The 15455-nt window shown below is 42.7% G+C and overlaps 1 protein-coding gene across 1 annotated transcript; it reads right to left on the minus strand.

The window, feature by feature from the left end:
- Positions 1 to 789: 789 nt before the first annotated feature.
- Positions 790 to 9527, minus strand: ube2g1a (ubiquitin-conjugating enzyme E2G 1a (UBC7 homolog, yeast)). The gene is made up of 6 exons (XM_024012613.2): positions 9323 to 9527; positions 4182 to 4284; positions 2157 to 2254; positions 1734 to 1912; positions 1141 to 1265; positions 790 to 907 (listed from the first exon to the last, which is right to left on the minus strand). The coding sequence occupies exons 1-5, from the start codon at positions 9366 to 9368 to the stop codon at positions 1179 to 1181; spliced, it is 513 nt and encodes a 170-aa protein (XP_023868381.1). The 5' UTR covers positions 9369 to 9527; the 3' UTR covers positions 790 to 907; positions 1141 to 1178.
- Between the last annotated feature and the right edge of the window lie 5928 nt (positions 9528 to 15455).

The following is a 15455-nucleotide window of genomic DNA, read 5'->3' on the forward strand; positions in this document are numbered from 1 at the left end:
CTCATATTTTTACAGGGGGCAATTGCCAAGCAATTTAATAGGAGGCACTTTTGGAAAAAAATACTAATTAAAAACTTACCTATGACTTCAATTTGTGCATGCATGACTTGTAATGGTTATGTCATTCTCCGGAGAAACACACCTGAACTTGACAAATTGGATCATGGTAGGGGGAGCACTGCATGGTGTTAAAATCCAAAATAAAGACTTGCATTTATAACCTTATTCATATGTTAAATAGTGACTTACAGCAACTTTTCCTGAAGTGCTGAGGTGAATGAACCCAACATGACAAGCAAGCTACAGTATGTGTAATGCACCCTTATGTCCATCTTCCATAAATGCAAATTCGGCCTGATATTTCGGTCATTCTAGAACCAAAGCAGCTCTCCTCCAATAGAGGGATTCTACAATAGCATTSCATTCTTACCATTCTGCTCCCTACAAGGCCTCCTGTCCGTCAAAGCAACCTGTAACAGAACTGAACTCATGCACACTAGAGCAGATGTTGAAGAAGGGGGAAGTGGAATAAAAACATACGAATCTATAGGATTCAGATTCTACCTACAGAAACGCTATTTATTTGGTACTAAGTGTCTTGCTGGATGGGATAGGGACAATTGATATATTATCCAGTTTTATGTCTGTGCTATATACAGGTCTTTACAATATCTTCCTGAAAAGCAGTTCATAGACTTAAAAAAKATAGACTTATTCATCTTTCGCTTTGTTGTTGTTTTTGAGTTGGCACTTGCTTGGCGGTTTTCAGTCAGGATCTGGTAACAGCTGTTATGTTCTATTGCAGCCTATTGTTGCCAGACGGTTTCTGACAGTCAATGAAGACCAGCCATGCAATAGGGTGGTAGAGTGCAGGAAAACATTGCTATGTTGTTTCTCAATTGGAGACCTGTGTTAGACAAGAACAGGCAACTTAGCACATATTGGATATACTGTAATAAACTTCCGGCATAGTCTTTCAGAGACTTCAACAGGTTTGAATGAACCATCTACATATTTAATTTGAAGTGTGAACAGTATAATAAGTTACTCAGAGATGCCATAAAATAGCATTGGGACCTCCTCAAAATCACAACACTTGGTTTGTAAAAGATCCAAGGGGCAAAGGTCCACTACACTTACCCTGAAAAAGTGAAGCAAGAAGCCGCTTGATAAATAAATCACTCAAAGGCAGTCTCTTGGCTCTTTCTTACACAACGGGCCACTTTCCTTTTGAATTCCCCATGTCGGTCTTCCCTCCACTCTTTCTGCAGGGGGAACAATGAAGGGGGAAAACATTTTAGTTGAAAGATGACAGATTCTTGCTCTCCAAAGGCAAATATGATGCTTGGGAACCTGGAACATTCAGAATTCTGTGCACTACAGGATGGAATATACCATTAAAAGGTCCAATGCAGTCGTTTAAACTCAATATCAAATCATTTCTGGGTAACAATTAAGTACCCAAACTCCATCCCACCAAAACAGGCTGAAATTTCAGGTGGTCTTTTCAAACAGCTCTTACACGAAAAGGGCATCATCAGCATTTTCACAATATTATTATAACCTCAGTGTGGAAATGTATATAAAACACAGGAAATCATGTTTTTGACTGCACTGGGCCTTTAACTCCTTTTGTCCTAAATAACCATCCACAGATTGTCGATTTATAAAGAACCGTAACCAGAGTGAGCTCAAACCCCTGATTTGGCCCCTCAGGTGAAAATGAGACTTACTGCAGCGTCAACATTGGCAGGCGAGTCTCCGTTAGGGTCCGCCAACATGGAAATAACACTAATCATAATGGTTTCCACTGTGTGGATGGGCAGCCAGCGCTCCTCAGGCTTCTCATAGCCGTACTTATCTTCACCAGGCTCGTGCAAAATAGATATACATACGTCACCATTCTTGTCAACTGCAAACAGGATAAGARACATGAAATTAGAACAGATTTATTTACTTATTTCTGTGTGCATGCGTGTGAGTGTGCGTGCAAATAACTGCCAGAGTAAGGGATTTTGGTGGGTTACAAAAAAGTATTACTTTACTGAGAAACACTACTGATCCTCCTGAGGGATAGTCTACATTTCCCCAACAGTAAACAGACAAAAAAGTGCCAATAATTTCAAGAGAAAACAGTGCAATACACTCATACTTACCATTAGGGTGCCATAAATCTGTGATAAATTTCATTTTAGGTGGCCTGAGAGGGTAGTCTTTGGGAAACGTGAGATGTGCTTTAAACACACCGCCTTCACTGTGGCAGAGAGAAATATGGTTCATTATGGTCAAATATCAGGTGTTGGAATATAGGGATGTGACAAATGGAAAAAGTCTAACGTTTAAACAGCAATTAAAAATATTTTTTTTCTGTTAAAACAATAAGAAAAATTCATAATTCCACGTGATTATCACATTTTGTCCGGACCTCTGGCAGTCTCTATGGGGGTGCCACAGGGTTCAATTCTCGGGCCGACTCTTTTCTCTGCATATATCAATGATGTCGCTCTTGCTGCAGGTGATTCTTTGATCCATTCTGTATACATCTGGCCCTTCTTTTGTTAACAAACCTCTAAATGAGCTTCAATGGCCTCCAACTGCTCTTAAACGCTAGTAAAACTAAATGCATGCTCTTCAACAGATCGCTGCCCGCACCTGCYCGCCCGCCCGCCTAGCATCACTACTCTGGACGGTTCCGACTTAGAATATGCGGACAACTATAAATACCTAGGTGTCTGGTTAGACTGTAAACTCTCCTTCCAGACTCATATTAAGCATCTCCATTCCAAAATTAAATCTAGCGTTGGCTTCCTATTTCGCAACAAAGCCTCCTTCACTCATGCTGCCAAACATACCCTCGTAAAACTGACTATCCCGCCGATCCTTGACTTCGGCGATGTCATTTACAAGATGGCCTCCAAAACTCTACTCAGCAAACTGGATGCAGTCTATCACAGTTTCATCCGTTTTGTCACCAAAGCCCCATATACTATCCACCATTGCGACCTGTATGCTCTCGTTGGCTGGTCCTCGCTACATATTTGTCGCCAAACCCACTGGCTCTATAAGTCTTTGCTAGGTAATGCTCCGCCTTATCTCAGCTCACTGGTCACCATAGCAACACCCACCCGTAGCACGCGCTCCAGCAGGTATATTTCACTGGTCATCCCCAAAGCCAACACCTGCTTTGGCCGCTTTTCCTTCCAGTTCTCTGCTGGCAATGACTGGAACGAATCGCAAAAATCATTGAATTTGGAGACTTATATATCCCTCACTAACTTCAAGCATCGGCTGTCAGAGCAGCTTACCGATCGCTGCAGCTGTACACAGCCCATCTGTAAATAGCCCATCCAACCAACTACCTAACTCATCCCCATATTTTTTTTTCTGCTCTTTTGCACACCAGTATTTCTACTTGCACATCCTCATCTGCACATCTATCACTCCAGTGTTAATTGCTAAATTGTAATTACTTCGCCACTATGGCCTATTTATTGCCTTACTTCACTTGCACACACTGTATACCGATTTTTTCTATTGTGTTATTGACTGTACGTTTGTTTATCTCATGTGTAACTGTGTTGTTGTTGTTGTTGTTTTTGTCTCACTGCTTTGCTTTATCTTGGGCAGGTCACAGTTGTAAATGAGAACTTGTTCTCAACTGGCCTACCTGGTTAAATAAAGGTGRAATAAAAATAATAAAAAAACATTGCAGATGTTCTAGAGAAAATTGTATAATCTATGCTGGAGTTGGAAGGGGACAGTTATAGTTATGTAGTTTTAATTAGTCTAGCTGACGTTAGCTAGCTAGCTTCTCTCAGTTTGATGCAGTCAAGACAAAATACTACGTAATCAGATGAGATGATAAATAACTAGCAATAAGGTAGTCTAGCACAAATCAACTTGGTTGCCCTCTCTCCCCCTCCCTGCATCATTCACAGATGCATACCGCACAGTTCCGGTTAATAAAGTAGCAAAAAAATGTATTTTTTTTCTGATCCCAATTTCGTTTAAACGTTCACACTAATTGTAATATARTTGAAAAGATCCCAATACTTTGCATGAACGGACAACTGCTGTATATGACAAATAGCAAATTCCTCCTCACATCCACATACTCCCCAGCTGCCTTATCAACCCACCCACACAGCAAAATCAGAGTGGAACTGTGCTGGCAGACTTACTAGCATGTGTCTGGTGGGCCGATGATTAAGACTTCCCATCTGTAGAGGTCATTATCGTCTATCAAGCCTGCTGAGAATCCTTCCACTGGGTTCTTATTCAGCTCTGGTAAATAAAGAGAAAACATTTTAACATMATTTGGTTTTCATCAGAAATAAATACACAAAAATAAATGGCTCTATTGTGATATTTGACTCTTGAACTTCATCCAGTCAATAAAGTAAGAAGTACATCTCACAAATCAGTTGTGTTAGAATGCTGGATTCAGCACTCAGATTTAAATGTTCCTCYCTGTGAACATAAATCTTTAAATCATTTGTATCCCTATTAAGTAGCAATTTAAACAACTCAAACATTTAAACTGCTAACTCAAAAGTGCAATGTGGTTTAAATGTGCTGTCACACTGGCAGCCAGTCCCCTGCTGTGCTTCGACAGCAGCAGTCAAATGGCTACTGCAGTAGTAGGTTACACACCCTTTGAACAGCAACCCTGACGAGTGCGTTTACGTTTCATAGTTACTTTTAAATCATATCAACACATTTATTCAAGCAACTGTTTCATTATTTTGCATAGACCAGGTCAAGTTAATCTAGTTAAATTCTAAGTACTCCAGAATTTGTWGGGAGGGAGGAATTGAAAGTGTGCCAATGCAAAAGAGAAACTGGTAAATATGAGTGGTGCTTTTAAGTCACATGACCAGTAATCAATACAGAGGAGCATTGTCAAGGAGGTCATAGGTTCAGAGAGTTCATGGAATGTGTGAATCTCAAGGCTTCCCCTTTTGAGAAACAAAGCGTCAGGGACCAAGAAAGGCCTCTGGGACACAGCCACATAGGGCTTTAAGAAGGTGTTCTCCCTCCGCTGAGAACTTGGCAAGGAGCCGCAGTAATAGGGTCCTGTAAAATCTGTTTAATTTTCTGCTTGATTCCGTTTATCCCCCAAACTCCGTTTTCTCCGCTTTTCTAAGTTTTCATTTCCTTCTATTTTTTCAGGTTTTCACTCTCAACATTACACCTGGTATAATAGGAAAAAAAACTAAATGGGATGTTAAGTCCACAACAWCATTTAAACCACATCAGGAGATGTCTGGGGAAATTGATTTAGAAAAAGCCATATCTSAGACTGGCCAAAACATWTTTTTTTATTAAGATGGGCAAAAGAACACAGACACTGGAGAGAGTAACTCTGCCTAGAAGGCCAGCATCCCGGAGTCGCCTCTTCACTGTTGATGTTGAGACTGKTGTTTTGCGGGTACTATTTAATGAAGCTGCCAATTGAAGACTTGTGAGGTGTCTGTTTCTCAAACTAGACACTAATGTACTTGTCCTCTTGCTCAGTTGTGCACCGGGGCCTCCCACTCCTCATTCTATTCTGATTAGAGCCCGTTTGCGCTGTTCTGTGAAGGGAGTAGTACCGCAGTGTACGAGATCTTCAGTTTCTTGGCAATTTCTAAACATGGAATAGCCTTCATTTCTCAGAACAAGAATAGACTGATGAGTTTCAGTAGAAAGTTATTTGTTTCTGGCCATTTTGAGTCTGTAATGAAACCCACAAATGCTGATGCTCCATATACTCAACTAGTCTAAAGTAGGCCAGTTTTATTGCTTCTTTAATCAGAACAAGTTTTCAGCTTTACTAACATATGTGCAAAAGGTTTTTGTAATGATCAATTAGCCTTTTCAAATGATAAACTTGGATTAGCTAACACAACGTGCCATTGGAACAYAGGAGTGATGGTTGCTGATAATGGGCCTCTGAATGGAATATCTACATAGGCGTACAAAATCAGCCAWTTCCAGCTACAATAGTCATTTACAACATTAACAATGCCAAAGCATCCACCCGGGGTGCATGCTTTGGTTTTTGCAATAGCACTACACAGCTGATTCAAATAACCAACTCATTATGAAGCTTTGATGATTTTGAATCAACTGTGTAGTGCTTGGGCAAAAACCAAAACAGAGTTTGGGAAACCCTGCTTTAAAACACCATGTTTCATCTGTATGTGCTTAAAAAAAAAAAGTAAAGTGTCATATGAAGCGTTACCGCTTTCTCTGTAATATGAGTAGTATTTTGATTTCAATAACAATTTTTTTACATTAAATTATGAATATTAAAAAATATAAACTTGAAAATACACTTTCTGATTGGGTTCATTCTTCTATATGAACATAATATACTCTACAGGCACATCAATGTTCCAGAGTGGGATCTCTGCTAGTTTTAGAGTTGAAGTTTGCACCCCGTTTTTTTGCTCCATTGTTCAGGTGGCCAAGCGGACACAAGGCTGTTTGGCTCATCTCAGTSACGAAGAGGAACAATTTAAATCTGCCGTTCTGCCCTTGAGCAGAGAGGTTGGGATAAAAGCGGAAGACACATTTAGGTTGAATGCATTCAGTTGTGCAACTGACAAGGTATCATAATTGCCTTTACCAATGCATGTGGTAACGTTCAAATAAAACCCAGCCCTTAAACGAAACAGGTTGAAAATAATTTGTATGTCATATCATAGGAAAATACACTGCTCAAAAAAATAAAGGGAACACTTAAACAACACAATGTAACTCCAAGTCAATCACMCTTCTGTGAAATCAAACTGTCCACTTAGGAAGCAACACTGATTGACAATAAATTGCACATGCTGTTTCCACAACAGGTGGAAATTATAGGCAATTAGCAAGACACCCCCAATAAAGGAGTGGTTCTGCAGGTGGTGACCACAGACCACTTCTCAGTTCCTATGCTTCCTGGCTGATGTTTTGGTCACTTTTGAATGCAGGCGGTGCTTTCACTCTAGTGGTAGCATGAGACGGAGTCTACAACCCACACAAGTGGCTCAGGTAGTGCAGCTCATCCAGGATGGCACATCAATGCGAGCTGTGGCAAGAAGGTTTGCTGTGACTGTCAGCGTAGTGTCCAGAGCATGGAGGCGCTACCAGTACATCAGGACAGGCCAGTACATCAGGAGACGTGAGGAGGCCGTAGGAGGGCAACAACCCAGCAGCAGGACCGCTACCTCTGCCTTTGTGCAAGGAGGCACTGCCAGAGCCCTGCAAAATGACCTCCAGCAGGCACAAATGTGCATGTGTCTGCTCAAAGGTCAGAAACAGACTCCATGAGGGTGGTATGAGGGCCCGACGTCCACAGGTGGGGGTTGTGCTTACAGCCCAACACCGTGCAGGACGTTTGGCATTTGCCAGAGAACACCAAAATTGTGCATCTGTGCTCTTCACAGAAAAGCAGGTTCACACTGAGCACTGACAGAGTCTGGAGACGCCGTGGAGAACGTTCTGCTGCCTGCAACATCCTCCAGCACGACCGGTTTGGCGGTGGGTCAGTCATGGTGTGGGGTGGCATTTCTTTGGGGGCCGCACAGCCCTCCATGTGCTCGCCAGAGGTAGCCTGACTGCCATTAGGTACCGAGATGAGATCCTCAGACCCCTTGTGAGACCATATGCTGGTGCGGTTGGCCCTGGGTTCCTCCTAATGCAAGACAATGCTAGACCTCATGTGCTGGAGTGTGTCAGCAGTTCCTGCAAGAGGAAGGCATTGATGCTATGGACTGGCCCGCCCGTTCCCCAGACCTGAATCCAATTGAGCACATCTGGGACATCATATCTCTCTCCATCCACCAACGCCACACCACAGACTGTCCAGGACTTGGCGAATGCTTTAGTCCAGGTCTGGGAGGAGATCCCTCAGGAGACCATCCGCCACCTCATCAGGACCATGCCCAGGCGTTGTAGGGAGGTCATACAGGCACGTGGAGGCCACACACACTACTGAGCCTCATTTTGACTTGTTTTAAGGACATTACATCAAAGTTGGATCAGCCTGTAGTGTGGTTTCCCACTTTAATTTTGAGTGTGACTCCAAATCCAGACCTSCATGGGTTGATAAATTTGATTTCCATTGATAATTTGTGTGATTTTGTTGTCAGCACATTCAACTATGTAAAGAAAAAAGTATTTAATAAGAATATTTCATTCATTCAGATCTAGGATGTGTTATTTTAGTGTTCCCTTTATTTTTTTGAGCAGTGTATATCGCATTCGCACAGATTTTCACTAAGTGGGCAGTTCAGATGTGTCACTTCAAGCCCAAATATCATACTTTGACTAAAACGATGACTTGATTTAAATAGTTGTGCAACGTCATGGGTAAACTCTGGCCATCGTCTTGATGTGGCCGTTTAAAAGGATGCCTGGGTAAAGCCAAAATGCCACAAATGTAACCTTTATTTAACTAGGCAAGTCAGTTCATTACACATTTTTATTTWMAATGACGGCCTACCCCGGTGCCACCCTACGGGACTCCCAATCACAGCCGGATGTGATGCAGCCTGGATTCGAACCAGGTACTGCAGTGACGCCTCTTGCACTGTGATGCAGTGTCTTAGACCACTGCGCCACTCGGGAGGACAAATGTTCCAACTTCAATTAATTATTTTTATCAATGCTGATTTGCGATACAACGGTCATATTTCAAAGTCCTTCCTCCAAAGGTCCCCTGTATGGATTCAATTTCGTAAAAAATAACTATCGTAGCACAAGTCAAATAACGTTACTTAACAAAATGAACACATTTAGCTAACGGGTGGTTCAGTTAAACTCACGGCTCCGTCTTCGCCAACGTTAATATAAAGTCTGACAATTGTGCATCAATGGCTACAGTTGACATGTGTCCGCTAATGTTTGCTAGGCATCTAAATTACGTTCAAAACAAAGGGGTAACAAACGTTAATTAGTAAACTACCGGTGAATCGTTTCGCGTCCACAAAACAAAACCAATGTAGACGTTCCTAAAACATTACCAAAACATACATCTAGCGTTAGATGGATAGCCATCGAACTATTTTATCAACCGAAACTTTGTGGAAACATAGCTACTAAAGTGTCCTATATCAACTGTCTGTAGCTAGCTTCGTAACTGCCTAGYTCGCTGCCACTGGTGGGCTTACTTTACTGTATTCAACTATCACAATGAAGTAATTAAAGATGACATTTCACACCATAGTCCATACATGACAGTATATAAAAGCCGAAACAAAGATTAATTAGTTAAMGTTCGCTAGCTAGCATAGCAACCCGACAAGCAATCAGCGCGTTAGCCRGCTACGTTAGCCACCAGTTTATAAATTACCTGCCAGCTGTCTCCTGAGTAACAGTGCTGCCTGAGGCTCCGTCATGTTTTACAATTTTGATTTTAAAATGTTAGCTAGCTAATAATGCGAGGTKAGAGAATTAGCTAGCAACTTTCAATAAATAATGCCAGTGCCTTTTTTCTAGTCTGTTTTGCTCAACATTCTCATTCTGGGGCACATGCGCACAAAAAAACCAGTAAAGCCGCGTGAAGGCAATTATCAGTACGCGTAACAGCACTTGTGACATCACCGTCTTCTTCGGTGGAATTTTGACAGCCTCTGCATATGAAATCCGGACGGCCCTGACTTTGACAACCTCATTTTCACCCACAGTTGCAACACTTCAATGCTCMAAAAAAAAAATGCTCACGAGAGGCAGTTGATATGTTGTACATTTTGAGATGTGAATTATGAATGTTTTTCAGTTTGAGCACCTGCCCCCTGAAAGGTCTGTGTACGCCCCTGATTGAGAACTGCCCTACTGAATGGTCTGCACAGCCCTGATYTTCTTCTTCTTCTTGGATTTTATATGGTGGTTGGCAATTAACTTTAAAGTGCATTACACCTGCCAGCTGGACTGGAGTGTGGACCAGAGACAGTGAAAGTCTAAATCCTACCCAATATTGTTRTCTCCTTAAGGAAACAAAATACATAATTAAATACTACATCCCCTGAACATAGCTGCGGGAAGTAGGGTTGCAGATTAAGTATTGGATGCCATTATAAGACACATCATTGCACAATGTATGAATTACTAAATTGGCTRTCAGGGTGGTGACCAAGAATCCAATGTTCACTCTAACAGAGCTCCAGAGTTCCTCTGTGGAGATGGTAGAACCTTCTGGAAGGACAACCATCTCTGCACCACTCCACCAATCAGGCCTTTATGTTAGTRGCCAGATGGAAGCCACTCCTTTTTTAATGTAAAAAATAGGGACCACAATGGAAATAAGTCCCCGCCTTTATTTTTAATTTTTTTWACTTCTTTTAAGGGGTGGATCTTCTTAATTATGCGGAAAGATTGTTGCTTCCATCAATGTAATTGTCTGCATCATTTCCAAACCCCCATATATTTTKGGGGTAAATATATATATTCTTATACATACACGTATGCATACTTATATACATATATAYATACACATACACGTACCTATATTGATATACATACTTWWAAAAAATATATACCTTTATTATTCCCCACAAACCCTACCACCCTTCCCCCAAWTGGAGTAAACTAATAAACACTTAGGGTTCTACCTTCAGTTTACAAATTTTATACACATATTACAGACACAATCTATTTTACAATAGTTATATTTTGTTTGTTTTTAGTCCTTCCTCTATTTCTGATGTAGCTATTCCCTCCGCAAGGCAATCAAACAAGCTAAGCGTCAGTATAGAGACAAAGTAGAGTCGCAATTCAACGGCTCAGATACGAGACGTATGTGGCAGGGTCTACAGTCAATTACGGATTTCAAAAAGAAAACCAGCCCCGTCGCGGACACCGACGTCTTGCTCCCAGACAAACTAAACAACTTCTTTCTCACTTTGAGSACAATACAGTAGCACTGACACGGCCCGTTACCAAAACCTGCGGGCTCTCCTTCACCGCAGCAAACGTGTTAACCCAAGCAAAGCTGCCGGCCCAGATGGCATCACTAGCCGTGTCTTCAGAGCATGCACAGACMRGCTGGCTGGTGTGTTTACGGACATATTCAATCAATCCCTATCCTAGTCTGCTGTTCCCACATGCTCCAAGAGGGCCACCATTGTTCCTGTTCCCAAAAAAGCTAAGGTAACTGAGCTAAACAACTATTGCCCCGTAGCACTCACTTCCGTCATCATAAAAGTGCTTTGAGAGACTAGTCAAGGATCATATTACCTCCACCCTACCTGACACCCTAGACCCACTCCAATTTGACTACCGCCCCAATAGGTCCACAGACGACGCAATCGCAATCACACTGCACACTGCCCTAACCCATCTGGACAAGAGGAATACCTATGTAAGAATGCTGTTCATCTATTACAGCTCAGTATTTAACCCCATTGTACCTTCCAAACTCGTCATTAAGCTCGAGACCCTGGGTCTCRACCCCGCCCTGTGCAACTGGGTCCTGGACTTTCTGACATCTCCACCCCGCAGATCCTCAACACTGGGGCCCCACAAGGGTGCATTCTCAGCCCTCTCCTGTACTCCCTGTTCACCCATGACTGCGTGGCCATGCACGCCTCCAACTCAATCATCAAGTTTGCAGATGACACTACAGTGGTAGGCTTGATTATCAACAACGACAAGACGGCCTACTGGGAGGAGGTGAGGGCCCTCGGAGTGTGGTGTCAGGAAAATAACCTCACACTCAACGTCAACAAAACAAAGGAGCTGATCGTGGACTTCAAGAAACAGCAGAGGGAGCACCCCCCTATCCACATCGACGGGACAGTAGTGGAGAAAGTGGAAAGTTTTAAGTTCCTCGGCGTACACATCACGGACAAACTGAAATGGTCCACCCACACAGACAGCGTGGTGAAGAAGGCGCATCAGCGCCRCTTCAACCTTAGGAGGCTGAAGAAATTTGGTTTGTCTCCGAAAACACTCACAAACTTTTACAGATGCACAATCGAGAGCATCCTGTCGGGCTGTATCACCGCCTGGTACGGCAACTGCTCCGCCCACAACCGTAAGGCTCTCCAGAGGGTAGTGAGGTCTGCACAACGCATCACTGGGTGCAAACTACCTGCCCTCCAGGACACCTACACCATCCGATGTCACAGGAAGGCCAAAAAGATCATCAAGGACAACAACMACCCGAGCCACTGCCTGTTCACCCTGTTATCATCCAGAAGGAGAGATCAGTACAGGTGCATCAAAGCTGGGACCAAGAGACTGAAAAACAGCTTCTATCTCAAGGCCATCAGACTGTTAAACAGCCGTCACTAACATTGAGTGGCTGCTGCCAACATACTGACTYAAATCTCTAGCCACTGTAATAATTAAAAATTGGATGTAATAAATGTATCACTAGTCACTTTAAACAATGCCACTTTAAATAATGTTTACATACCCTACATTTTTCATCTCATATGTATATACTGTACTCTATACCATCTACTGCATCTTGCCTATGCCGCACGACCATCCATATATGTATATGTACATATTTGTCACGTTCCTGACCTGTTTTTCCTTTTTCTTGTATTTATTTAGTTGGTCAGGGCGTGAGTTGGGGTGGGCTGTCTATGTGTGATTTTCTATGTTGGGGTTTTGTGTTCGGCCTGGTATGATTCTCAATCAGAGGCAGCTGTCAATCGTTGTCCCTGATTGAGAATCATACTAAGGCAGCCGGGGTTTCACGTGTGTTTTGTGGGTGTTTGTATCTCGTGTCAGTGTTMGTGCCACACRGGACTGTTTTCGGTTTTGTCACGTTTGTTGTTTTGTATTGTATTGTTTTCRTTTTCATTAAATAATGACCACTTTCCACTCTGCGTCTTGGTCCGATCCATGCTCCTCCTCGTCTGAGGARGAGAACGACTTCGACAACCGTTACAATATTCTTATTCATTCCTTTACACTTGTGTGTTTAAGGTAGTTGTTGTGAAAGTGTTAGATTACTTGTTAGATATTACTGCACGTCGAAACTAGAAGCACAAGCATTTCACTACACTCGCATTAACATCTGCTAACCATGTGCATGTGACCAATAACATTTTATTTTATTTTATTACTGCAACTTATGTATGAAATGTGTTTTTTTCGTTTGCTCTTTGGGGTCTACATTTGATTGAATGATGCTCTCATCTTGCTCTCATTAGGAGCTGCTTAGTAAAACACATTTGAACAAGCATTATGTTGACCATATGTTTGATGCCTGTAAATGTCTAATTTTGCTCAGGAGTTCATTGGGGGAGCCTATATTATCACTGAACTTGGGCCATTCTAGCTGATATCCTCCTGGTGAGTTTGATTCACTGCAATTTGAAGTCACACGATATCAAAATGCATTCACCAGTCAGTTTCAGTGAGTTAGCCATAAGTTCTTGCAGGGGCCACATTTTGAAATAGCATGTTTGGCCCCCCCACCCAGCTTTATCATTGGAATGTGACACCAAGCGATGTGCTTTAGGACCATGCGGATGCCTCCGAGCTGTCAGGTAGGCTGTTTGGAGTGTTTATCCGACTGGATATCTACAAATATATAGTTATGCCCCCCCCCCACTTCTAAAACCAAAGTTGTGCCCCTGYTTTCTTGTGTAACAAAGTTGATATGCCTTTCCAACCCTGCACCCCCCAAAAATTGTTGAGCATGCCGTGCTCTTGATTCTACTTATCTGCCCTGAAATACACTCAGTAGCCAGTTTAKTAGGTACACCACCCCGTTCACGGAAATTGTTTGTTCCTACAGACAGTGAGTCATGTGGCCATGGCTTGCTATATAAAGCAGGCAGACAGGCATCAAGGCATTCAGTTACAGTTCAATTGAACAAATGTGCAAAACGACTGACMTAAGCGACTTTGAGCATGGTATGTTCCAGTTTCCTTGAAACTTCCGGCCTCCTGGGCTTTTCACGTACGACAGTGTCTAGGGTTTACCGAAAATGGTGCGACAAACAAAAAACATCCAGTCAGCGGGATTTCCTGTTGGCGAAAAAATCTAGGTCGAATGAGAATGGCAAGAATCGTGCAAGCTAACAGACAGGCCACAAACAGGCAAATAACGGCGCAGTACAACAGTGGTGTGCAGAACGGCATCTCGGAATGCACAACTCGTCTGTCCTTGTCATGGATGGGCTATTGCAGCGGACGACCACACCGGGTTCCACTCCTATCAGCTAAAAACGAGAAGAAGCAGCTCCAGTGGGCACGCAATCACCAACACTGGACAACTGAGGAGTGGAAAAACATTGCCTGGTCCAACGAATCTCGGTTCCTGTTGCATCATGCTGATGGCAGAGTCAGGATTTAGAGTAAGCAGCATAAGTTATGGCCCCATTCTGCCAGGTGTCAACGGTACAGGCTGGTGGCGGTGGTGTAATGGTGTGGGGAATGTTTTTCTGGCACACATTAGGTCCCTTGATACCAATTGAGCAATGTGTCCATGCCCCAAATAATTCAGGCTGTTCTGGAGGTAAAGAGGGGTGCGACCCTCTTTTCTAAATGGGTGTACCTGATAAACTGTCCATTGAGTGTATATTGCAGTGTAATTATAAGTCACTGGGTTCACCTGCATGTATTTCTTCTCAGCTGAAGCTGAAGCTCTGCAAATCATGGGCTGTCATCTCCTAGGAGATGCCGGAAGCCCTTACCTGCTAGGAGCAGTAAGACTGTCATTTACAATTCATTACAATACATTATTTTGTTGAATCAAAATCTATCATCCCTACAGTAGGGTTTGTATGTCAGTGAACAGTGACAACCAGGGTTGGGGTCAATTCCAATTTCAAATGCTTTTCATTCAATTCTCATTGAATTTACTTAAATGAAATGGAATTGAGCCCAACCCTGGTACTACTGTCTCTTCTCTTTCCCCTATCTGTCTGTAGATCTCTGATGCTCTGATTAGACACCAACCTGACTCTCATGCATGTAGTTTCCTTAGTCTGGAGTAGTTCCATATTGACATGTCCCTCCCCAGGCTCAAGCCTTCCTCTCCCTCTCCCACCCAGCAGCCAGTTGCTTCTTGCTATTGAGGACGGTAGGGGGCCTGGGGCTAGGCTATAGCAGGAGCACCTGGGTTTGAGATGGAGGCTTCTCCACTCCACCTTAGTGTGCAAGGGAGTCCCCTCCCAATTCTCACTCTCCTCTAGCCTGGTCAAGCCACCAATTAAAAGAACTGCAAAAATTGTGAGAATAATGACCACGTGGTACAGTCGTGGAGTTTAGTTGCTGTTGTTGAGAATGTATGTATGTGTTTCTATCGAAGTACATTTTTTTAATTTAAAGTACCAATGTGTTTTGAGCGTCCGTTGGAAAAGTGTGCCATTTAATCTACTAGATGCTGATGTTTCATCAGGAAAACTTTAACTGCAGTTATTCAGAATCAGATAGCCATACTGGTTGTAGCACAGTTCAGTTTAAAGATCCAGTSCAGTCAAACACATGATTTTACTGTGTTTTATATACACTGAGTGTAT

Source organism: Salvelinus sp. IW2-2015, linkage group LG20 (assembly GCF_002910315.2).
Source record: "Salvelinus sp. IW2-2015 linkage group LG20, ASM291031v2, whole genome shotgun sequence".
Taxonomy (NCBI): Eukaryota; Metazoa; Chordata; class Actinopteri; order Salmoniformes; family Salmonidae; genus Salvelinus; species Salvelinus sp. IW2-2015.